The 26,538-nt window shown below is 40.3% G+C and overlaps 1 protein-coding gene and 1 long non-coding RNA gene across 2 annotated transcripts in view; one reads left to right on the top strand and one right to left on the bottom strand.

Annotated features, from left to right (window-relative positions):
• Positions 1-24,458, top strand: part of CPA6 (carboxypeptidase A6) — a 32,929-nt gene extending 8,471 nt beyond the window's left edge. Inside the window, exons 5-9 of the mRNA XM_052786800.1 lie at positions 11,661-11,771; positions 12,030-12,120; positions 16,832-17,034; positions 22,173-22,257; positions 23,854-24,458. Of these exons, the coding sequence (XP_052642760.1) occupies positions 11,661-11,771; positions 12,030-12,120; positions 16,832-17,034; positions 22,173-22,257; positions 23,854-24,041 (678 nt within the window). The 3' untranslated portion in view covers positions 24,042-24,458. The remainder of the gene's footprint in view (positions 1-11,660; positions 11,772-12,029; positions 12,121-16,831; positions 17,035-22,172; positions 22,258-23,853) is intronic.
• On the bottom strand, positions 11,837-26,076 carry LOC128141727 (uncharacterized). Its single transcript, XR_008235159.1, has 3 exons — positions 25,946-26,076; positions 18,360-18,830; positions 11,837-14,354 (listed from the first exon to the last, which is right to left on the bottom strand). It is a non-coding gene; the product is annotated as an uncharacterized LOC128141727 (long non-coding RNA).
• Positions 26,077-26,538: the final 462 nt, after the last annotated feature.

Genomic DNA, 26,538 nt, shown 5'->3' with positions numbered 1-26,538 from the left:
GTTCCTTGAGACTACAAGAATGTACCACCTTTGTGTGCCCATCTCAGTCGTACATTGCCTTTGTTCACAAATGACATATATTTTCTTCTTTCCTTAGAGCAGTATTTCAACCCAGCATTAAAGCAAAAAGCATCAGGATAAGAATACATTATGCTCACAGTCTCCATCATTATATTAAAAATGACTGGGAGAGGAGGAGAGACAAGATGATTAGATTGTTTGGTTTAGGATATTGCTTTTCTCATTAAATGAATTAGACATTTTTAGCAAGAACTCTAGGAAAACTGAAGGCCTCTCCATGCTTCAAACTCTGCAATACTCTTTTGCTGGCAAACTCCTCCCTTAAACACCTCTGCAGCCCAGCAGCCCACTTTCCATCCTCCCTGGCGCTTACAGGCAGTTCTGAGAAAGGGCAGTCAGCTTGGAAACAGATTTTTCCTGGCATGTTTGTTGACTCTAAGGAATAGCACCACAAGCCCATTGATTTAAGGCAAGCAAAAAGAAATGTTGGATTTATGTGATGTTAGCTTCTTTTCTAGCAGGAACAGCATACGTGCATCCCTTTACTGTGCAGGCAGCCTGAAATATTTTATCGAGCTTTCACTTCACCCTGTGATCTCTGTCACTTGTTTTTATTGAGGTATCCGTACTCCTGTGTACAACAAGGCTTTTCAAGTCATTTAGCTTAGAAAGCAACCTCTATGTGTGAATGTCACTTAACATTCAGGCTCAAGACCGGGTGCTGCAAACTTCACCAGATATTCCCATCCAGCTTGGGAACACTCAGTATCTTGCTTGTGCCTCTGGAAGAAGCAGCTCCTGAGTGCCACTGAATTTGCTGCAAGCAACAGGAGACACCATCTCCCATAGGGTACTGTCAGTGGCTTCCCGCTTTCTACAGAGCATCTGGAGTTGTTCAGCTGAGCAGGACCCAGCTCCCATCTATCTAGAAATGCAAAGTAGACTCAGGCAGATCAGACTTGGGAAGTGAGGGTGTGAGGCTAGAGCGTGGGAAGGCAAGAGGCTGCCTGCTACACAGGTTTGTTCTGTATTTGGGCAAATACAATAGTTAGAGAAAAAGAACATATGAACTAGAGAAAAAGGGAGAAAGATATAGAAGTTAAAGATTAAAAACAGAAAGAGAACGCACAGGAAAGGGTTTTGCATTATGGGATAATATAATTGAAAGTACAAAACCAGCCTACTCACATTTTGAAACAAACAAAAGGAGAGCGAAGACTATTGTTTGGTTTGGGGGGTTGGGTTTTTTGTTTGGGTTTTTTGTGTGGTTTTTTTATTATAATCTCCAGCATGAGCTTTAGCCTTGGCTCTGTATTCCATAGGTCTGGTGTTAATAACGTCACTCTTTGTTTCTGCAGAAGGCATCCCTGAATGCCTGTAGTCTCTCAGCTAAAGATAATCAGATGTTCTACCAGATTTAGCAATACTGGTGGCCTCTGACAAACCCTACCTCATGGTCATTGAATTTCAAGTCGAGAAATGGGATGCCCTGCGCACACAGGATCAGAGCTTTAGGTACCAGCTAATGAGCCACAGAGAAGCGTCTGCTCTGGTATTGTAGTAGAATACCAGTTAGGTTACAGTGGAGTCCCACCCAACTTCAAGCCTTACTCAGCTAGAAAGAGGTGGAAAAAGGCCCTGAGAGTGGACATACTAAGAGGCCTGTGGTGGAGCAGGGAAGCAAGAGGAACTGTACAAGGAAACAGAACTGATTGCATGTGGACTACTTTGAAGGCAACCTGAAAAGATAAATTAATTTAATGTAACCCAGAATTTGTGTCCACAGCAAAAGATTTAGGGGGGGGGGGGGAAGGAAAAAGTTTTATTAGCCTAGATTTTTAAAAAGACCACACGGGATCTAATCATACATTAAAATGTGTTGGTAAATATTACAAGCTGGAAAGAAAGGGACTCTGTTATGTGTTATTACTTTGTAGAAAGCAGTAGACTTTAGAAACAAAATTTGTTTATCAGACATAACATGTCTTTATCCAAAATTAAATAGCCCTCATAGAAACAAAGAAGCAAAACCTATAGACTTTTTGCAAAAGTACAATTACATATGTATATGTGTTAAATAAGAACATTTAACTCTTCTTCATTGGGTGTGCAATTGTGAGAGGAGAAGCAGAATTCAGATATCAAATTATCCAGACCTCAAATTTAGGATTTTGCCATTGTTTTAAAAATCTGAAATATGATTCACAGGCTGCTATTCAAATTAACATCAAAACTAGATTCTGTTTCAGTTTTAGTGGAAGCAGATGAGGATTCCCATTACATCTGGTTTGACTTTCTTCCCTCTAGTAAATGCTGCCATTTGATCCATGTCAATGGTGTATAACCTTGAAATGTCATTCATACAACATTTTCAGAAAACAACATAAAAGAGATGTGACTTTAAGATGCACAATTCTTTGTTTCTGATGCAGGAATTTGTATTTCTAGATTAGAAACTACAAGAAATGTAATTAAAAACCTTTAAGAGGGAAGCACTGATTGTACTTCTTGACAAAATGTTCTAACAATCCAATGGCAACTGTAAGGGGAACATCCATTAAGATCAAGTGCATCCCGCTAAGGGAGTGGCCTCACTGGGGCCTCGAATGAAGGTGCAAATAGCCTCACACTTTGGAAACGAAGTAAACTACACCATTACCCTCTTCTCCCATCCTCAAAAGTGGGCCTTTTTAGGAAAAAAGGAATATTAACATGTGTTGACAGGTTTCAGTATATCTGCATCTCAAATGTGAACTGTAGCATGCTCTTCCATAGACTCCCTAGGCTCTTATATTTTTCAAATGTTTAAATCTTGAGGACTTGCCTCAAAATAGTATTATTATTCTTTGAATGTGTGTCAGCTTACATTGCATTGCGCATAGCCACTTTTCTTTAATGTGAGACTGTTGTGGGTATTTTTCCTGGATGAGCAGTGCTACTGTCTGCTTCTTCTGGGACAGAACCTAGCCAATATCTAAAGTCTTTGCTGAAAAAATGTTCAGAATTACTTCTGAGCTTTTTGAATTTGATCAAGGTGACTTGATAAGTTTAGTTTGGGCATTGACCTTGCTAGACTATCCATGAATGTTCCCTCACCCCTATCCACAGGCCCACTGGAAAGGAGCTGTATAGTAGAGGAATCCAAATCTGCACCTCTGAAGCCTTGCTCATCCTGCAGCACTGTATCATCCCTTAAAGATGGGCCATAATAGCTGTCTCATCTCAGAAGAATCCCAAATCTGAAAAGAATATCAGTATGCTCTGTATACTTTAATTTGTGAGATGTGTGGCTGAAAGTCCAAATTCTGAAATGTGGGTGTTCTATGATCCCCTATATGAGTTCCCAAATTATTCAAGATGATGTGTTTGTGCTTCATCGTGCACCCAGGGAGCAGAGAGGTGACCCTAGGAAAAGAAGTTAAAGGCTAGGGGCCTTTTTTTAAATGCTGACTTTGGTATTGATTGTTGCCAAAACCAGGCCTGAATCCTGTCTTTTCACTCCATAATAATGAGCTGAGACAGACACACAGACTGTCCAAGATGCAAAATGGCAACACCTGCCCCCACTATTCTAAGCTTGAGACTGATTTATGAGTCACCTTGTGGATGCATATGGGATGCATACTGCCAGTTAGCCAGCTATTAGGCTTGTGGACCTGGCCCCAGAGACAAGTCTTTACCAGGAATTTTGCAGGGTTTAGGACCTCAGATTCTTCCTCAGGAATGTTTATGAAGTGCTTGACTGTAAAGACAGGATATCTAAAATAACAGCACATACACATATATAGAACTGAATAAGGACAACAGTGCAATCAGACACAGGTCCAAGCAGGAGACCCAGACAGCATCAGTGTTAAAAAGGGTTGGCTCTTCTTCTGCGCCATGCAGGCTATGTGGTCAGAAGGCCATAAAGCTATAAGTATTCCTACTTTAAGATCTGCTGAAAGCGAGTGTAGCACTTATACTCATTCTGCAAAATTCCATAGTCTGTGTCCTGATGGACAAAACATCTGCAATATGCTGCATCAACAGTCAGAGCAGCACTCAGTCATTCATTCCAGTGCTGAAGTCCACACTGTCAGGAAAACAGCTTCACATTATGGATGATATCTGGGTCTTGCTGAACTCCATCAAAACTGGTAATTCTTTAGAAGTCAGAAAATTCATTTCCCCTTGCTATCCATAACTACCAGAGCCTCAAAATACTGGCTGATTAGGAAATTCAGATACCAGTTTTTCACCCACTTCAGAAATAGTCTGATCTTGGGAGTCTGTAAGATAGTTAATGTGAAGCAACACACTGATGTTTGTTAAAGATTATACGCTTGACCTAACACTTGTCAACAGACTTAAGTCTTTTGAACAGGTACAGCTGAAATGCCACGTTCCCACAATGCAGGATTTCAGACTAACATTAATTTAAAGGATGCTCCTTACACCTGTATTTAGTTATTCTTTGAGACAATGTAGTTCACTCCCTATGATAGGCTTTCCATCTCCATTTTTTGGAGTTCTCCAAGCAGAAGTTTTGAACCATAGAGGAAAGAAAGCAAGGACCTGACTGCCTCTCCCTATATTTATGCCACATTTATGCCACTCCTGTTCCTGGGGACAGATACACAACTGTTCTTAACATATCTTTGACTGCTGGCTCAGAGAAACCTGAAGAGCTTTTGAAATAATTTGAAATATTCCAAAGTGAATCAGAAGCATGCAAGGCCAAAACAAATGCTGTACCTGTAGCTTTTTCCTTTCACCTTTTAGCTGGATACATTTCTTCTTTCCAAGGTCTGTTCCCTTCAGCTAAAGCTCTTCAGCTGATGTTAGTTTGACTTGACATTTTTTGTTACTCTTTAAACCATCGCATCTTCTTGCTCTGTGAAATCTTCCTATCTGATTTTTCCTCCTGTTCATCAATTTTTAGTACACCCTTGTTTTAAGAAGGCCAGAAGTTTCTAAGGGCTGTACCTTGGCCCCCTGCAGCCTCCTTCACAGCTGCCAGTGATGATGCCACTGTGAAGACTGGGCTTTTTTCACCTTGAAGGACCAGTCACCTGGTGACAGATCTCTCCACAAATGCTCTGCAGCTCTTTCATTAAATGCAATGCAATCATTGGAGCTTAATTTTTATTGTTTGCCAGACTCTAGTCTCCCCAGCTGTCTTTTTGGCTGCCTAACCTCAGAAAAAAATTGACTTCTCCGAGTGCTCCCTATATATCCATTATCTGGAGGAAAAATCCATCTGTTTTATCCTGCAGCATCTATATTTGAAACACTCAGCCTTACTTATCTTTAGCTAACTCATTCTTCTCTGTCAGGGCTTCTGCCTGAAGCACTATTTGTTTTCCCTCCATCAGACAGATCACCTCTTCCAGCCTCTTCACTCAGTACTTCATTCATCAGCCTTTCAACAGCAAGAAGTGCTGGTACAAATGCAGAATCTGTTTTATCTTCATGATTTTTTTCATCCTCCAAATGCTGTTCCGGCCATTTGAAGTTTCTGTGCAGTAATCACACCTGTGTGTGTGTAGTTTCTGCTTCTACTCAACATCCCTCTCCACTCCACAGCTGGTTCAGTTCTGAATGAGTTCAGTTATTTCAGCAGCCATGTTATATCCCACTTCACTCTGAGGATCTGCACCTCTCCAACACGTCCTTGCTACTGAAAACAGAGGTTACTAATGTGCACCACTTCTGAGGGAGAGGAAAATAAAGTAGCAGTGAACACTACCAACAAGAGTTTCCCAGACAGGGCCCTCAGTTGTGATGCTTTTTTTTTTAATGGATAAAAGCTAAGCCAATGCCAAAAACATGGAGTGCAGTACCATGGAATCACCACAACGAGGCATGTGATGCATTGCTTTAAAAGCAGCTGTGGCAAACCATTTTCAAACTGTGCAGTATTTCTTTCTCTTTTGGTCCATGGTGGATTTTCCCAGGTTCTATTCAACAGTAAGACAGTTAGAGAAGGTGCTTTCCTTTGCTGTGACATCTTCATGATGGCAAAAAAACCAGTTAAAATGGTTTCCAGTTTTCCAAAAGGAAGTACTGCATTATTTCTCTTGTGCACTTTCAGCTACCCAGCTGCATCCTTCTGCCTACCCATGATCTTATGAAGGTAAAAATTACTTTCATTTTGCTTGCAGCTATTCATTTTTCACAATGTGAATACATCTTGATAAAATGAAGGTAACCCTCCAGCTGTGTTGTGCCTGTAGTAGGAATTCTTCAATGACACTTGCTAGTGCAAACTCCTATGTAAGTATTAATCACTAGGACATTCAAATTCTACCCTGTGAAGGCTTTTAAGCTGTTGAGTATGTTCTTCTTCAAGGCATGAAGAGAATTCACATTGTTGTTCCAACATATTACTTGCCCTAGAGAAAAAATTCTTCTTTATATTTTAGTGGTCCACTCCTGTATGATGATGCTGAGTAATTAGGGCCTCAGTGAAACTACTGATATGGAGAAACACTACTGAGCATGAGAAAGGACTGTGAAAAAGTTCTGTGTTGGACAATTTAGTTGTTCCAGAAATGGACTTACAAGCAATAGTTTGCATCTTAATTATCTAACTGTGTCTCAACAATGTAATTAAACAATGTATTCAAGTGAGTTCTGTTGGGTTGCCCTCAATATGTACTACCCTGGACCAACATAACTAGGTCGTAAAAGTCAAGAATTACATTCTTCTGTCGTAGACATCTTGGGGGGGTCTCCACTAACTTGGTGGGCCTTAGTTTCATGCAATTACTAGTAGAGACATTTGTGTTGCCCCTTTCAGAGTATTCACAGTGCTTTAGAATAACTCAGGCCTTTCCTTTCTCTGCTAGACAGTCCTTGACTTATTTGGGACCTATAGGGTGTTTTTATGTAGTACCTCTCAGAATGGAACCAAGAAATTGTGTCTCCTATTTCCACTAAGATCTGTGTAACTATGCAGCTTCTTCCCCACAAGATCCTTCATTTGCTTGGGTGGTCCCAGCCTTGCACAAGCTTCTTGGAACTGCTGTTTGCTTCTCTAACATGTCAATCATGCCATCATCCCTCTGCCTCTTTTCTGCTTCAGCGACTTCTCCATTTGCATCCTTAAGTAGCAGCATAAGCAAGGCTTTGGGATCCTGCAGGTCCTTCTTTTCACACTCTTTTTATGGGCTCTCTTCTGAGTGTTGCAGAGTAGTTGCAGCACACTCATCTTTCTCAGTTGTTGTTGCTGGGTTCCTACTGTGGGAAATGCTCCCAAAGAGGAAGGAAGATCTTGCTTGGTGTTAAAAAAAAATAAATCAGACACAGCTCAAGCTTCAGCCCTGAAAATTTGACCCTTTGTTTTAAGCCATTTGTTTTTAGATACTCGGTTGTATCTTAGCCTTAATAACGGGCTTACCACTCTGCTTGTGATTTGAGTGCCAAAGCAGGACACTAGCAGTAAAAGGGAAAATGGAGATAAAAAGAGGTACTGCTTCCAAGTACAGAGACAGAACTAACTACTAACTTGCCAAACTGATAAAGCGGCAATGAAGGCCTGAATGGCAGATAGTGTCACCCTGCTAAAATGTAAGAAGTACAGACAATAGTAAAACATTGTATGTTACTGTCAGAAAGGATGTTTTAACTGATATCTTAATAATGGCATGGAAGAGTTAATCCTGTTTGTCGGAAGCATTTTTGTGCAATTTCTGGTAGAACAGCAATGGAGTCAATTCCCTATGCTAAAATAGTAACTGTTTAATTCCGTGTGACTGTTTAATTCAAAACCAGAAACAGCAAAAGCTGATTGTTACCTTAAATTTAATAATAATTAATTGTGGGACAGCAAATTGTTATTAAGCTCAACTGCAATTTCAGAGTTTCTCTCAACCCTGTCTCCTTGCTTTGTCCTTCTCAGTCAATTCCCTTACTTTATAAAAAGCCCAACTGCATCCTAAATCCATTTTAAACTCTTGCCTTTTATTGCCTTGGCACTTTACAATATAGCTCTTTTGTTCAATTCATCCCCCAAATTAAATTCCTATAGACCAGATCCTCAGCCAGCCTAAGTTGGCATAGCTCTATCAACAACCACCACTCTGCTGATCCAGATGATCGAGCCCCCTCCTATTAATCATTGGTCCTTTCCCCCATCCCCCAGGCAGATTGCTTGCATGGTGTTGGCAGGGTTCCTGTATCATCTGTTCATTCACTAATAACACTATTCAGCATTTATTGGGCCAGTCTGGCTCTCTGTGCATTCAGCAGCAAAGCTGCTATTGATTGCATGATGGGGAAGCAGAATCAAGCCATGTAAAGTCACGTTACTTTGTATTCTGAGAGCTCTGTGCAAACTACAATGCAGTTAGTTAATTCACTAATGGTTTATATTCATCTTGCTTGTGTCATAGTGAAGAGAAAATATTTCTGCGCTGTCGGGGGGGGTGTGGTTTGCATGGTTGTTGTTCAGAGGATTTGAGTCACGTCACAAAAGGCAAATTTTGGGCTTTGCTCCAGCAAGGACACACCTTAGTAACTGTGAGGCACATTGCCAAAGACCTCCCTGTTAAGGGTGGTAAGATTATACAGCCTGTGTTGCCTGATTACATGTATCAAATAAAATTGCCAGATAAAAATAGTATGAAGGACAAAATATTTTCAGGAGAAAGAGTGAATATCATCTCACTTACACCAGGTTACACCATCTACACTCTTACTTGCCATGAAGAAGAAAGCTGCACCAGGTCCATTACATTTTTAATGAAATGCTACTCTAAAAGGGTAACCAAATTGTTAAGATAAACCATATATGCTTTAAAGAACAGAATTGAATGATTGACATAATTGGCTCTAAATCAACTTTAAGACTTAAAATTTTGAAGAGTATTACGGTGGACTATAATGCTTTCTAAAGTCTCTCCCAGTATTTTGTCACTGACAGTTAAAATAACACAGAGAAGCTTTAAAAAATGTAAGGGTGCTCGGCATTTTGAAGTCTATGTTTTGGTTTGGTTTTTAATTGGTGTTGCTTTTACCTAGCAAGAAAAATGTATTCTTCACAGGATTTAAAACATATTGAACATTAAAAAGTCTTTATTAAAATATTTTCATTATGTCACTATTTGCAAATTTGGAAAGGTTCTGAAAAATTTGCAAAGCTCATCCATGCAATTTTTAAGGAGTGTATTACCTTAAATTAATTCATTATCTGTAGTTATTTTAAGGAGATGATTTTAAAAGTGTTTTAAAGAGTTTATTCTTAAGTATTGCAGTTTAAAAGACAGTAGTTACACTACAGTGTAACAAAATGCATAATTACAGATGAAACTGACAGCAAAAGAATGGCATACATAAATACAGATACAAGCAAATATGCCAATCTCATTATTACTGATATGTAAATACCCACCATGGAAACACAACCTGAGCTTTATTTGTTATTATTGTCTAAAAAGAGAAAAGCATTAAAAAGTCAAGGAAGTGGTGTGTGGTGCCTTATTTCCTCCCCAGCCAAATTACTTCTCTCTGAAATATGCATGATAAAAATGTTCATTTTCCTTGACTCACATTTTGGAGCACAACTTGGTTCTGTTTCCACTGTAAGAACAGTCTTACAGATTTAACATCCATACTTACCATATAGGCTTTTAATCCTGTGAAGATTTAAGTTCAAGGCTAGCTTAATGCACAGAGTAGCCCTAGTTACTTCAGTATGTGTTTTCTGCATGTGCAACATCAATGAAACAGAGCCCTTGTTTTCACAGTCATTATTTTTGAATAACCATTGCTTTCTGTTTCGACAAAACTACTTTTTACTATGGCTGCAGTTCCCTGAATACCAATATTATTATCCAAATGTATTTGTAGCCTTGATGTGGCTTCTTAATACAAGTAAATTGAATTTAAATGCAATACCATTCCAGCTAAGAATCTTTGGGGAATTTCTGGCACATGGGCCAGGGGACCTGTGACCTCTGCATGGGCCAGGGGACCTGTGACCTCTGCATAGGCCAGGGACTTTTTCCCAGGCAGCCCATGGCTCCACCAAGCTTCCCCTCAAAAGCCCACTGTCATCCTCTTCTCCCCTGTGATAACTCTACATTCTTTCAGCATCTCATCCTACCCCGCAGCGCTCCACGCCATGCTGTCCCATCTGCTGCCTAAGTCTCATATCATTCTGTGCTGTAGCCCCTTTGCCCTCTATTGCTCACCTTCCCCTTCTCTTACCTGGCTGAAACAGAAGAGGAGCTCGGTGTGGAGCAGCACTGGGTGACTTGGTGGCTTTGCACAGGGATGACGCGCTGCTTTGGATCTGCAAGTGAGGCTGAAGGACCTGCACGTGCAGAGCACTGCTGAGGCTGGGTGAGGAGAAAGCACTGCATGACAGAGAGGTGGTTAATGAACAGCTTAGAAAAAGTATTTAGAAGTCTCACTAGACCCTCAGTAAAGACAAAAATGTTCAGACTCCTCCATGAGTAAATTTCAGCCCCAGACATGTCCAACTGTATGGGTATTTCTTACAGGTGTTCCACAAAAAGCATCTGTCAGCTCCTGTGGCAGCTTCAATAATCCAAAGGGCTGCACAGTTAGGATCCCAGCAGTATTGAATTCTTGTACTTCACACTGTTCCATGGCATTTGTCAATTGAAAAGCTTTTAGCTTAGTTTATTTCAGAGCAAACATTTCCCTTTGTCCCCCCAAACATGTTACTTCTTGGATCTGAAGGGCCAGAGATACTGCAGAGCAGAAGGCTGTAATCACAGCACCAGGAGGAGAGGAGCCAGCCTCAGGCATCCCTCTGCAGCCACTGTTAGTGTGATATGCTTTCCGCCTGCCAGGTGAAGCACTTGATTCCGCACCTTACAGAATCAAGACTTAAACTTTGAAGGATGCAAGTTTGATGCCCAGCTATGACAAGGTGACAAGGACAGTTTTTGCTACAGCGTGTGGAGCCCAAGCGTCCCGAAACTGGTAAAGGAGCATCTCTGGTACTAGCAAACAGAACTGCTGAGGAGCCTCTGGTTTGCTGTGTTTTTCTAAGATGTAGAATGGAAAAAAAATACTTTTCCTACCTAGACTTCCTCTACTAACCTTTATACTTGAGGTTCTCCAGAAGTAGTGGGTTTTCTAAATTATAAAGGAATAAGCTGCCTGTATTGGTGATTGTGCATATAGTAAGTTACTTTGAATACAACAAAAGCTTATGTAATGTAAGCCTTAAATGCTTTAAGACATACTCTGACCCCACCAAATCATGGGGCATGATTTCACCAGGTGGTGGAAACAACAGCAATCCATTGTCTTACAGGAGCTAAACTCGTTTCCTCAACTAAGAATCTATTCCACTGACCTTCAGCTCTTACATCAAGAAACACTTTGTATGCATTTGCTTCTCTGTAATGTGAGTTGTATTTTCTTGGCTGTTGAAAGTAACAAAGAAGCAGAGAGAATAGGGTCTTTTGAACACCTTTTTCACATGTTCACGTGCTGCCTTTAATCACATTTGCAGGAAGATGTCAGCCTTTCAAGTACAGTTCTAAGGATGTCAGTGGTGCCGTGAGATCAGGTCTCTGTCCTGCCAAAGGCCAAGTGACTGTCTTAGCCTGTCACAATACTTAATCAGGAAATTATTTTTATTATGGAAACTACTTGCTTTGGCTTTTCTGCTTTAGGCTCTTCAGACATACCAGACTGATCCTGCCATGAGAAAGATGCTAACTCAGCTGTATTTCTATATCATGCCTGTATTTAATGTGGATGGATATCATTTTAGCTGGACAAATGTAAGTAGTATCAGTAGTATTACTCAAAAAATTGTTCAGACAATTTGTTCAGATCAAATGGTTGTTACATCATTCAAACGTGAATTTCTGTATAATCTGGTCCATCACTTTGTGGCATGCAAAACGGAAGTAAATTACTGCAGTTAAAATATAATACTCAATATGTTTACCAGGGTTGGTTTGTTATGTGTACAAATAAATAGATTTTTGCCAAAATGTAGTAATACTGCTATTTAACTATTTTATAACTTATGTTAGGATCGATTTTGGAGAAAAACAAGATCAAAGAACACAAGGTTTCCCTGTCATGGTGTTGATGCTAATCGCAACTGGAAGGTGAAATGGTGTGGTAAGTCTGGAGGTACTTTGGTCCACCAGTTCAGATTACCCTGTATTTAATTATCCAACAGTCTAAGTAGGTTAGGTCACATCCATTGTGAAGTGTTCTCTTTTCCACGGTTAAAGTTGAAGCTACTTTCCCATAAAGCCACAAGCCAAGGCTCAAATCTTTCTTATAGCTTCTAAAAAAACAGAAGTCCTGAACTTTGGAAAAACACATCTCATCACAAGTAAAAAGTCATGGTGAGTGTGGCAAAAGTAAAAAAACACATATACAGCTATTCTGTATTTCTGCAATCATGTAAATAATTTGAAGCACAGCATTGAGCCTGGCCCATCACATTTCATAATTTACCTGACTACAGCTTTAGGAAATATTTCAAACTTCATTTTATTTAATTCGTCAATTTTCTGAAATGGCTTTAGCTTAGGAAATGTCAGACTTGCTTTGTTGGCCTCACAGAGAATGTCTGAGAATATTTTAAGGCCATTATTATTAGTGATTTAATAAAGAAAGAAGGTGCTTCTAAATGCATGGAGATCCAGTTTTAAACTCCCAGCACTTCTGTAAATACTTCCATAAAAATTTACCTCTATTTTGCATAGAGAATGCAGCAGTAATGAAATACTAGCAGACAATTTGGAATGGGTCCACTGAGGGAGAAATGGTATTATATTAAATCTTACAGCAAGTCATACAGGAGTAAGCATCTGTACAAGTTCTGGTGCAGCAGAAAATAATAGCACTCTGTTGTGAAATACAGCAATATATAACTGGTTCTTCTGCTGGCCTGCCTTCCCATCTTGAGCAACTTCCTTCACCTCTGTGTACAGCTGGTTTCTCCTCCAGCATTCCTTATTTACATTATAAACTTGTAAAGACAGAAACTGTGTTTGCATAGTGCTAGTGCAACGGCCCTCCCTTTAGCCTGTCCCTCTTCCACTGGAACTCTCTAGATGTTTCAAGCACTGTACAGTCTGTCTTGCGGCGACTGGATTCTTTAAGTAGATTTTTGAGAACTGTAAGGATAAAAGTAAGTGCAAATAATCTGCCTGGGGAGATTACAAATGAGGTGACAGTGAACAGAAGCATGCATTCAATACAGTATGGACCTGTGAAATATGCTTCCAATTTTTTTCGACTCTACTTGCAGTAAGGAGGGAGCTGAAACAGAGGCAGTTACAGAAAGCCTGTGTTAGCTGAGAATCCTTCCACTACAGAAGACAGTCCCATGGCTGCTATCACGATCTTTAAGGCAATTTTATGCTGCAAAAATAATGCAAAAATGAACCAAAAAGTCCTGCATCACAGTTACCATCTTTTACTTAAGTGCGTAAGTCACAACTGCAGGTATTTGGGGGACATACATTTACTGTTCAGAAGATAGATAGCCACCGGCATAGTTGGAATGAATGGTTTTCTGACAAAGTCTTCAGAACCATATTATAGGTACCTATCAGTGCAACATTAATACTCACACAGTGCATTATCTTTCTATGCCTAATTCATCTTTCTTGGGTTCAAATCACTTTGCTCCTCCCTAATCCTGCTCCCTAGCCACTGTGTTAAAGCATACTTTTTACTCAGTCCTGAAAATGTTTGCTTAGTTTTCAGTAAAAAACATTTTTTCTAGGCTGAGTGAAACTATAACATGACACACACGCATTATGTGTTGTAGTCCACTACTTGTTGCATTTCTGCCCTCCACCGAACATGAAAGACAGGTCCCCACCCCGAGTTTAAAAAATAAAAATTCCTTCAAAGTTGCTCATCATCCCACCAAGCACATGCTCTGCTTCCCTCACAGGACCCCAAACTCTGTCTCATTCTCTATTTTGCTGGAGAATAAAGAGCTCTTTCATGAACTGGGCTGACTGGTGCTCAGAAGATCCTCACCCAGCACCCTATGTTCTCATTAATCTGACACTAAATGAGGCAGAGAAGAATCTGGATCATATCACACTTTGAGGCTTGATAATCATGGGGTGTTTAACATTTAATGCTGCATATGCTTTTAAAAACCTTTTAATTCAGTTCCGTTGCACTTGCAGTTTGCAGACAGGCTTGAACTTCACTGTGGGGCTTCCAGGCAGGTGAGTTGTGGCAGAATCCAGCCCCAGCAAAGCCACTGAATGCTAGCTGCAGTGAGCTAGTTGGTAAAGATAACACAGCATCCCTTCTGCTTTCCTCTTCCCTTCTAGTGTAGGACTTTGATGTAAGCTTTATGATGTTGCTTCTGTATTCTCTAGGGACCAAGAAAAGGGCCATATCACTGGTTGTGGTAGATTTTACTCTGCAGCACCCTGTACCCAAAATAGTGCACAGAAATTGCACACAGACCCAGGTGAATACTGACAGCAAGATCTCTGAGTAGAAATGCTCCTTGCAGTATATACATATGTGCAATAACTAGCACAATGGTTTAATGTTCATGAAATAAATAGCAATTTTAAAGCAAATAATGAGGTACTTACTTAGAACTAAATTATGTCATAGGGCAAATCCAGTTAAAGGGGTTGCATCCGAAGCCCCCAAGAGAGCAGCAGTGGGAGTTAAAATTTCCAGTGCATCCCATTTTCCAGTGCACCCCATTGCTCACTGAGGACAGTACCCCACACTGGCAGAAGAAGTGGCTGCGAGGAAGTTTGAGAATCATGCTCCAGCTCATCCATCCTCCCAGTCTTTCTACCATACCAAAGCATTGGTTTTATCAGTCTCTGCACACGTTTCCTTTGTACATTTGATCTCATGGTAGATGTTGGAGGATATTTGTCCTCCCCTGGTATGCTATCAGGTACAAAAATAAGGCAGCATGGTAACGTTTTATGCAATTGCATTTTCTTCTCATAACTGTAACTCAGAAATTTCACAGGAGTTGATACGTACTATATCATTTTTTTCTTTCTTGTGTTACTTCAAAAGAACTTCCAGTAGGAAAGTTGAGGCTATCCTTACATTATCCAAGGCCACCAAACCCTCTCTTTTTACTACCAGCCAGCTTCACTTAAGGAAAGGCATTAACTACAGCTGGGATTGCAAATGGCTCACGATAGAAGGCTGGACAGTTTAGAGAGTTTTTTCTTCACTGAAAGTCACTAAACTGAGTCATATTTTACCATTGGGTTATGTTACCATTCATTAGCTTGTAGGATTCTGCCATTCATTAACTGTGATGTCCGTTTTCATGATTCAGTATACTACACTGCTACAGGAGATGAAGTATCCATAAAAAAAAGCAAAGGCGCCGGAGGCTCTGTTAAATAGCTCTCCTTTAGCTATATTATCTGACAAGACATCGAGGCAGAGTGCTCTTGGGATTTGGATGACTTGGTGGCCATCTGTTCTGCAGGGAGGAGACCATCTGCCCTCTATATAACCTTTCCATATCCACTGCAATCTAAGCACTAATACCTTTTGAAATCCCCACCTGTGGCCATTGAATGGTAGCCTCAATTTTCATATTACAAATGAAGCTGCAGCATGAAATTCTTCCACTTTTTAATTTTTTTCACATTAGGTTGATTGCATAACCCTGTTTTAGTTCATAATATTATGCCTTCTCACACACTGCTCTTTTCTTATTATTTGAAGATGGCAGTACTTACTATACAAAGGAAAGCAAATGAAACACTGCTTCTGTAAGTCCCTGATGACACCAGGGAATGTCACAGCAAAACTATTATTATTCTGTGGGTCAGTGTAAAACATGTGGCATTTTGAAATCCCAGTGGATAAAAGAGCAGAGCGGATTTGCATAAATATTGTTCTTTTAGGCCCAGGCCTTAAGCTGTAAATGAGACAGTGGCTTGATGAGATCCAGAATTGCTAGATGATAAAGGAGCCACTGCCACATCTCCTTTTCTGAGTTTCATCTTTCAGTACCTCATTGGATGTTACAAGCAGGCTACACTTCTGCAGCTTACTGCCACCTGAGCAGGTTGATGTGATGAAAGATATCCTCGCAACTGAAGCCCTGCCCCAAACTTGAAGGAAAATTAAGCCCTGTGCAAACTGAGATGATTTGTATTTTAGTTAATTGAGCAATCATCCCATGTGGCTTGTCATTTTTTTCCTGGAAGGTTTGCAAGAGTAAAAATAGGCAGTAGTCAGGAACTATTCTCATGTTTTAAGCCAGACTCTTCAGGTAATCATAGAATCGTTCAGATTGGAAAAGACCTTTAAGATCATCGAGTCCAATTGTAACCCAACACCACCATGCCCACTAAACCAATAATGCCTGTTGAGGTTATCTACCTACCATTGTAACCACGTCTGTAGTAGCAAGTATGTTAAACTGCTCTTAAAGGCTAGATTTGTCTTGGCAGTGACTAGTGAAAGAGGTATAGCTCTCTGATTTCAAATTGACCAGTTGAGACCCTTCAATAGTTTTAAGACTGGAATGCTATCATAAAATGTGCAACTTGTATGGAAAGCCAGGAAATACAATAAAGTCAGGTTCTTCTTTTTCCGTTGGGTTAAAAATATGTCCTCTGGGGAGAACTGTATGTAGTTGGCCAATTGGCAGCTTGGTGTGTCTACTAGATGAACAAGCAGATTGCTGTACTGAGGTCCCACTGGCTTATGCCCATCAGTCACAAGAAAGCAATTTGTTTATTGCTTTTCACACTTTTGCACACAGGCCCACACAGGCTGAGCCAGAAGTTGACCCTTGGAAATTCTCTGTGCTCGTTCACCATCAACTTTCTCTTTCAATCTCTAGATGAAGGTGCTTCATTTCACCCCTGCGATGACACCTACTGTGGTCCCTTTCCTGAGTCTGAGCCTGAAGTAAAGGCTGTTGCTCATTTTCTCCGCAAACATCGGAAACAAATAAAAGCCTATTTGTCCTTCCATGCATATGCACAGATGCTGCTGTACCCTTACTCTTACAAATATGCAACTATTCCAAACTTCAGCTGTGTGGTAAGTACATTAAAACTTGGGAAAACTTCTTCCCTACATAATATTTTTTGGTACCTTTTGTTTTGAGAGGAGACTTGTTTCTTCAATACTTTGCACATATTTAATATTGAGTGGTATTTATTCTGGATCCGCTTGGAATCACATTTCTGGTTATATAACCTTCACTCAAAGTGAGTCAGCGGCAGTTTGATTAAAATGGTATAGTGCCTTCCATCCATCAGTCCCTTTAAATTACTTTATAGGATAAATCCCTGGATTTTAATTATAGTTATTATCATTTTATTTAATTAACTGTAATGGGAATTATGTAGTTAAGTCCTTGGGCATCTAGCTGAAATTCTGTCCCTTCATGCTCAGAACTTAAACACTAGGAGCACAAAGAAGATCATCCTCAATGTTATGAACAAAATAAAATTGAAATGGTTTATCTTTATCAATTAGAGGAGAAATCTAGTAGATTTCACCAAAAGTAAAGCTTCGATTGCTTTATGTATCATCCCGCTCAGACATAGTGTTCTTAATACTTTAAGACAAGCAGTTAATTAACATCAGTGGCTTTTGTCTATTAGAAGAATAAATTAATAAGACAACTTTTTCTGATGCAAGCCTATCAATTTACAGATATGTACATTTCACGTATTCCATGCTCATCCAAATGCAGAAGAACTATCCCCTCTGCTCACAGTCTGAGGTCTGTTTTTAGCCAGTCTCCTGTACATAAAACCCTCCCCATGGCTTATTCTCTTAGGGAAACGTGGCTAAGCTTTACTTTGCTCCTGCTCACAGACACACATTGTACCAACCAGTTGCAAGCCTCTTTCTTTTGCCCTTAGTCCCCAGTAAACTTACATTGTCCATATATCTCCCATTTTGGCCTTGAAAGTTGCAGTGACTTTTAACTTACCAGTTTAAGCTAGTTCACTTCAAAGGAGCTTAACTGCACCTTAGATTTATGCTGTGCAGAATAAATGATGTTGTCAGTCCCTGGAGCTTTGCTGAAGTTTCACTAAGCTGCCCTCCCAGGAGGCTGAGCAGCCAGCACTCTACAAACTAAACTCTCTTTGTGGGTTTATTTCTGTTAAGACACTTAATTCAGCAGCTACTAAAAATTCTCCTGTCTGATGTCATTCCTGGGAAACAGAGCAAATTAGAAGCTAACTAAGCAGCCAGAGGAGCTGAAAATATGACACTTGTGGGGACTGACCACCCAGCCCTGCACTGACTGTGAATAAATCCATGAATCTTCTTTTTATTCTACCTTCTCCACCCTCTTTTGGGAAGTGGCAAAGAGAAAGAAGCTCCCCAAGTGAATTGGTGGCTATTACTTACCAAAAAACAGACTGGGAATTTAAAACCACAGGATCTCATTCCTTTGAAGGCCAGCAGGTGCAAGAATATTTTTTGAAGAACAGACAACACAGCAGAAGGTAAAGACGTGGTGTTAGGAAGAATCAGCATCTTCTCTGCAAGTAGATGATTACTGGGTATCTGATGAAAATATCCAGAGTAACGTAAGGCAACAGCAGACGCTGTGTCAGGAAATTCATTGTAAGGAAAAGGAGTCTCTAACTGAGAGTTTTCACACATACCAGTGAATCTTTAGTACACGTTGTTCTTGTTGCTCAAGGGTGATTTCCATTCCGAGACAGGGAGTAACTGCCCCTCAGCACACACACTCTGTCTTTCCATCCACAGCTTTTAGACCAAAGGAACCCAGTTTTTGATGTGTAGTAGGTGTTTCCCAGGTTTGTGAGACCTTGCATCAGGCTTTTCATCAGAGGGAGTACAGCACAGACCTAAAGGGACAAAGAAAGACACTGTTTTAGACAACAGCCCTGGACAAATGGAAGCCAAATCCCAGTTCTAAATATTTTGCTAGTATTTGGACTCTATACTTCTTTTTATTGCAGTGGGTCAAAAAGAACAGGGAGGTTAGCGTAAGAAACTGAAGTAATTTCCTGTTATTTAGAAAACTCATTATGGGGATCACAGAGAAAATGAATGGAATACTGTTGCTTATTTATTTGTGTGTTTTAATATTTGCCTACAGCCAAAGGCTCCATCACCTGGTGCCTCCTAAATGAATAGTCTTTAATATTTGAAGTGTCGAAAATGGTGACTGAGGCTGAGGTTTCAGATTCTCCAGTTCTTTCGGAAATCACAGTGAGCTGGAAAGTGGCAGATCTCTGCTTCCTGCTGCTGATGGAACAAGCTTTGTTGGTCTCCACGAACTGTGTACAGTGGACAACTGTAGGACTCCACACACCTAGTAGATAAATAACATTTGGTGCTAACAGGGGTCCACAATTAATCCTGAGCAGAAGAAAGGATGTTTCTGTCTGGGTCGTATCATTCTAGTGAGCTGTCAGTTACCGCTTTGATTAGTGTTCAATTATTCAGAGTTGCTTTGAAACTGGAGAGCTGTGTACTGATCACAACATGCATATTCTGTTCTAATTTAGGCACAACTCTCTTATTAGCAGTGTCCTGAAATCTGTTCTTTTAAGATACTTAAAATGAAAGTGCGCTTTTAGATTAAAAAAAAACCAGCAGAAACATTCATCCATCTCCAGAGTTTAAATTCCACCTACTTTTCATCCCCTTTCTTCCTATACAGTCATTTGCCTTAGTGTTTGCAGTGAATTTATATGGCATGACTGAGTTTGTGTATGTCTTTTTGTAAAAATCTGGTAATTTTATGTGCAGCTTTCTCCTTGAGGGTGTTCAAAGACTGGTTGCCTGGATTTATTCAGGATCCAACCTGTGCAGTATGATGCGGTTGAGAACTGTCCCCTTCTTTGGGCACATAACTCCAACAGTGAAAGCAAGCAGCACCCCTCAAGGCTAAGAGCATCGCGTTCACAGTGCCCAGGAACGCCTGCCTACGTGGTGGACGTGGACTTGGGTCACTCCCACTCTGGCCTCCAGAAGGTTGCTGCCTCTGCACAGAACCCAGTACTGTTGTGCTGATTTTAAATGGGCATTGCCAAACTATTTCTTCAGAAGAATTTCAACAGGGCTTGCTTCTGTTGTCTCATTGCTGTGCAACGCGTAAGTCATGCACAGGGAGTCTTCTCCTTTGTGGCTATGTTCTCCTTTCCATCACGCGTTTACCAGGACATTGCTCTCCACCCATCTCAGCTCCCTCAGCTGAGCCCTGCCTCTCACTCCCTTGGCGTCAGGCCTGTTGTCAGGCCGTCCCAGCTCCGCACCACGGCCCTGCGACGGTAGGCACAGCTGCTTGCCAAATTTCTGTTGAGCAACTGAGCCTGGTACTTGGGGCTTCAGTGCAGGCACCGGACAACAGCCCCAGGCTGCAGCTGGAGCTTCCCACTCCCCGGAGCCCTGCAAGGCCCCGCTGCCACCGCCGTGGCCTTGCATTGCCACCCCGCCGCCCTCACGGCGTCCAACACCTCTGACCCCGTCGTGGGTCTTGTGTGTCGTGACTCACAGAAGTTGAGGCATCTGTAAGAGGAGGAAAAGTCCCAAGTGACAGCACTTCCCCCTTCCTCGGACCTCCTCCCACCTCCTCATCTTTGGTGTTAGGGTGAGTCAGAGGTTACCCCTCACACCGGCTGGCGACCACGTCCCAAGCCAGCAGAAGTTCCCAGCAGCATTGACTTCAGCAGTCCCTGCCTCCACGCACTCTCTCATGGAGGTGGCAAGAGGAAGAGAAGGGGCCAGCTGAAAATGTCAGTATCCAGCACTGTCATCCCTGTGCTGAGAAACAAACAGACAAAAAATCTAGTTCTGCCTAACAGATTTTTATAATGGCATAAAAAAGTGCTCTTTCATTTGCTAGGAGCGGTTCTCAGCATAAAATAAACTCTCCAAAGCCCTACTTCGTGGCCACTAAGTGAAAATAAACTTTTCTTTTTTTTTTTTCTGGAATGACATTTTAAAGCAAGTTTCTCTGGCTTCTCTACTCGGGCAGACAAAGACCCCCAGCAGGAATGCCTGCACAGGTCAGACCGAGGATTAAGCCAGAATCCCAATTCCTGACAATGGCAAAAAAGTGGAAGGTTAGGGAAAATGTATGAACGGAAAGGCAAGTATAGAGTAATCCCTCCCCAGTGCATTCATCTAGTGCCTCATGAATAACAAGGTATGGACCAAGTTCATGAAGACTTGCATAAACTGAAACCTGCATCTCTTCAGTTCATAGAAATAAAACAATCATAGCAGCTTTACCCAGTGGTTCACAGTCCAGCAGTTTCTAGCTCCAAAGATGTTCATTTCCTGCTCTCTACAGGAAGATGGCTCTGTGTTTTCCTAGATATTCCCAGCCTTCACTGTACATTCTCCAGGATCCTTTTCTGTGGGATTATAATATTCCTTTTTCTTTTGAATACGTGCATCCTGTCTCTGTGTTCAGATGCACTATCCATGTGTGACCCTCAGAACTTGCCATGGGCCAGGCCTTCTGCACCCAGTTTCACAGGATGCCATGAACCTCCTAAACAGACTGTATCCATATGGGTGTTGAAATGTAGGTGCTGATTTTCCACATACAGTACTGAAATCACATTTCTGCAATAGTGGAAAGAGTTCTCCAAGCCTATATCATCTGACCCCGGAGAAAGTTAGACCAGCAGTGAACATTCACCTGTCCGTCAGAGATTCAGGAGTGAAATTCGCCTCCTTCCTTCTTCCCACTCTGCTCACTGAACCACTATGGAGTGTCACCAAGAGATCATTTCTCCTTCACAAGCCCAGCAGAGATGAGGTTTAGTGGACTGGGAAATGCATCCACAGCTACTGGCAGAAAATGCATGCATGGCTTTTAAACTGCATAAAAAAGAGATTATTTCATCTCATGGTCTCACATGTTGCCTAAATTTGTTGTGTCACTAAATTGGTATATATCTATAATTACAAATACTTAATGGCTGATCGCGGTGCAGTGAGCTTCTTTATGCCATGAAAATACCAAACCAAGTTTTTCAGGGAATTAGGGAATTGCTGTCAATAAAAATAAATAATGCATTTATCCTTTAAAATAAATTTAAATTAGCTGCCACGGACTCATGGAACACAGCATTACACTGGAAGTCAATGATCCATAGCTCAGGTTCCAATCACATTACAGTATTTAATTCAAAGTCTAATTTATATATTTGTTTTTCTTCCCCCCACAGGAATCAGCAGCCTATAATGCTGTTAACGCTCTTCAGTCAGCCTATGGTATAAGATACAGATACGGTCCTGCATCTAGCACTTTGTGTAAGTTTTCCTCTGGCACAGGTTTGTGACTTTGACCTACCTATAGTGAGGAGATTGCCCTTATTATAACAGAGAAAGCAAACAGTGTTTAAAGTGAACTTTGTTCCAGGTGTGGATGGTGAGGAAGGCGGAAGATGAAGTTTTGTGACTGATTCAGTCAGTTGATTGCAGTAAGATTAACTCGATGCAATAAAAGAGATTAAAATGCAATGCATTTGAGAGGCGAAAGCCAGCAAATAACATGTTCAGAACATATAAAAACAGATTAAAAAAAAAAAAAGATAAAACAAGATCTTAAAAAGCATACCTTTATCAGGCACTTTAAATGCACTACTAAGTTATAAAATATTTGGGAGGAAATAATTCAAACTATGTTTTGTTTTTCACCATTACTTTGCCTCTCCTTCTGTGCAATTGTGGACATCACCTAAAATTTAGGGTGATGTCTTTAAAAGCTAGGTTTCAAATGTCTCTGTGTCTAGATGATGGTAAATGATAGCAACAGTATCTTTATTTGGACAACTTCCATTTTTCAGAGAGAAATTTCAAATGCATTTTTCCCTATAACAAAATATCTTTAAAATATGCCTTTTAAATAGGGAACAACATTTGTCAGGCAAGCTCTCCACGTAGACAGGTAAGAGAAAAAGAAGTTCAATAGTTTTCAACAAGACACTTTTTTTTACTGAAACTATGAGGCCTGAATGCTCTTGGTAATGATAACAGACATTGAAAAAGTGAGAAGCTTAAGTAAATAGCAAGATTTTTCACAAGTAACCTCCTGCATCTCCTCTGCTGTTGCTGTGTTTTGGCTAGAGCTCCACTTTATTGTGGGCCTCCATCTCACAGCACAGTTGTCATCTTGTGCTCATTACAGTGCAGTCACTCACTATGTCAAAGGAAGAGCAGTGTAAGTTAATGCCAGAATTGCACAGAAGACAGCAGACCACGTGAGAGATGGATCTTTATATAAATATAAGTGTCTTGGGTAATCAACATATGGAGATAACGAAAGCATAAGAAGCACACTTCCTCGGGAAGGTTTGTTAATATTAGACACCACCTATGCAAATGCTCTCATGCTGTAAGGAAATGGTGAGAAAACAGGACAGAAATGAAGAGAAAAGAATTTTAAAAGCACTTTGAAAAGGAGAATGTAGATTACTTTATCAATTTTCTCCCTTCTCCCTGCAAAGGAATTGCCTAAAAAACCCAAGTTAAACCCAGGAGCGTGCAGAGCCCCAGTCCAGCTGGGAGATCTTTGTGGAAGCAAAGTTTTCGACTGCACTCACCTGGGGACAAGAACAGTTTGAAGTTTTATTCTAAATGTTCTCTTTTATTAAAGTTTTGCTTTACACAAAAAAGTCAGTTATTGATTTTTTTTCCTGTGAAAATCAAGGGTCTAATTTATATTGTGCTGAGCACCGTTCACCATGCCCTTCTCTGAAGGGTGTTCAGGATCAGGGCAAGCAATAGCTGGAGTTGCAAGTATATTCATTGAAGCCTGGAGACAAAATGCCACAAGAACCCTCTGGTGCTTTCAACATGACCTGCATTTAACATTTTTTAAAATTTTCTCTGAATTCCCTCTCTCAGATGTGAGTTCTGGTAGCTCTATGGACTGGGCCTACAAAAATGGCATCCCCTACGCATTTGCGTTTGAGCTGCGTGACACCGGCCATTTTGGATTTTTACTTCCCGAGACGCTGATCAAACCAACCTGCACAGAGACCATGCTTGCAGTTAAAAATATAACTCTTCATCTGCTGAAGAAATGTCATTGAGAGCTATTTCTAGGAGCTGGAAGTGAGCGCTTTACTCCCAGTGCTGATGCCTTTCAGTGTATTCAGTTGCCATTCTAAGCTTGGCCACTTCAAAATTATAGAAGCTAATGGGAAATATGGTATTGTTTCTGCCAGACTTACGTGGTGGGAAATGGAAAACATAATTTAATATCTGCTCTACAGAAGTCCATAAAGCTGATATACTGACTTAGTTACCAGTTTGGTGTAAAATAGTCTGTTCTTTTTGCAATAAAGCTTTGATACTGCAACTTCAGTGGGGCAAGTCCAGGTCCACATACAGGTGCCTGAAATAAAATTCAACTTCCAGACAGTCCCTGGCCTTACTCCTTTCCCTAACAGTAAGGCTTCCCTTAGTGGGGTCTTTCGAACCAAGGGATAAAGTTTACATTCATGTATATGTACATTCATGTACTCTGTGATCCAAACCAGGCCCATGTCTATAGCACTAGATGGCATACAGTTGCAGCTGGCCATGCTGCAAGTGGCAATGTGGCTTCCTTCTGCACGTATACATACACATGTATATGCATTTTTGTGATTTTTTTTTTTTTCATGTAATGCAATAATTTGACCCAAGGTTTCCTTTAACTGTTCGGAGAAACCTATTTTCAAATGTATAAATTGGGGTGGACTCAAAATCAACATATTGCCTTTGAAAATGTAACTTTCCTAGAGATGAGTAAGAATTATAATGAAATACTATTGAGATATACAATACTCTGCTTTATGGAGAGACAAAGCAACTTGCCATGACTTGGAACTTGGAAGCCGGCAGTTGGCTGGTGCATCTGGGTTCTGCTGCAGTCAGTGTCTGCCCATTGCCACCAGCCAAGGATCTAGCCTTAAACTGTAACTAACTGATGTTAACTGATGTTTTATTTATCGGTATTCTTGCAGTGAATTCTGTAGCTCTATGGCTATGTGGCTGTTCTTCTTGGAAGTCGTACTTTTTGCATGTTTTAAAGGAATTAATAATAGATTCTTAAATGAGCCGGATGTGAAAGCAGAAGCTTTGCAGCTGAAATACAGTGAATAAGCACCATGTTTGAAAGAATAATAATGAAAGCACAGAGAATATAACAACTTGTTGAGGGTTTTTTTTACTTTTAAAATACTATTTTTTTGATCTTATAATATCTGCAAAAGCATATATTTTACTTTATTAATTTTGACTTTAATCTTATGCCATAACATGTTAAATAAAACATATTTGTTAATAAAATCATCAAAGGCTTTTGAAGTATTCTTCATATTTCATTTAAGTATTAAAGCTTTAGTTCAAGGATGTGACAATTTTACCTATCTGTAAAACATTACTGACACCAAGGATGCGATATTTTAAAAACCCTACATCCTCTCTAAGAAAATACTTGAACTTAGCAAATGGACAACCTTTATGAGACTAGGGAGCACTGTATTTAATTAAGAATATCATTGTCTTCAGAACTGCAAAAGGCAATCAGTGAGCAAAGATGACAGAATTGCATTCTATTTGTTTAACATTTTGTTAATAAAAAGTATTTATTTTAAATAAGGTTTCTGAAAGCTTGTTCAGATTTGATTAGTTCAGACTTGTTTGAGTAATGCAAGTTTCTACTCTGGTTTAATAAAAATCTAGGGGACAGAAGCTCTCAAAATATCTATCCACTAGTCATTTCCAATTGCTTATGACGATAATCATTAAATATTTTGAAGACAGCAATAACTGTCTTTTGCTATGCACAGATTCTTGACCAACGGTCTCAATAGTGGTGTAAATATTAGCACCAATTGTGAGTTATTCTCAATTTAGGTGACAAGACTGAACTACTACAAGGACATTAAGAGACTGAAGTGAAGGACAGAAGGCAAGAGAGATGCCTATCAGCATGAGGCAAATTTACCTCTGGATTGCTACAGTACAAACTTTTTCAAGTATGGGCCGGGAGGAACCAGATTCAGATGTGACAGTTTGATTCCTGCTCGTAGTCCAACGGTTTGTCACATGAAACATTTCAGCTTTATCTTCATACCATCACATCTCCACTGGTACTGGAAAGTAATTGAACTCTTGGAGCAAGAAAGGGGGGAAAAAACCAAACCCAAACCCTCTTTTAGTTACCAAAAGGACCTAACATTGTAGATCTAGTTGACCTTCTCAGACGGGAATAATTGCAAGTATTCTTACATCTATCTAAGAAGCTTTGACATTTAAAAGTGCTTGATATCAAAACCAGTCCATGCATAAAGCTACATCCTGGTATCTGGATGGACTCAGCTTGAATACTATGTATTATGTGCAACTGAAAACTCTGAGCTGAGTTTTGAAGACCTGTGCAGGGTAATTTAGTGCCCCATAGCTGAATACAAGTGTAAATAGTCTCTGAGCCCTTTAATTTCAGGGTCACTAAAGCTTATCAGAAAGACAGTCACTAGAAAAGAACAAACCCCATTTCCTGAATTAAGAATTTGTAAGACAATTTATCAGCAAGAGTGA

The sequence above is a fragment of the Harpia harpyja genome, chromosome 5 (assembly GCF_026419915.1).
Source record: "Harpia harpyja isolate bHarHar1 chromosome 5, bHarHar1 primary haplotype, whole genome shotgun sequence".
Classification (NCBI taxonomy): Eukaryota; Metazoa; Chordata; class Aves; order Accipitriformes; family Accipitridae; genus Harpia; species Harpia harpyja.
The sequence above is the reverse complement of the archived record's forward strand: the minus strand, read 5'-3'. Positions and strand labels throughout refer to the sequence as shown.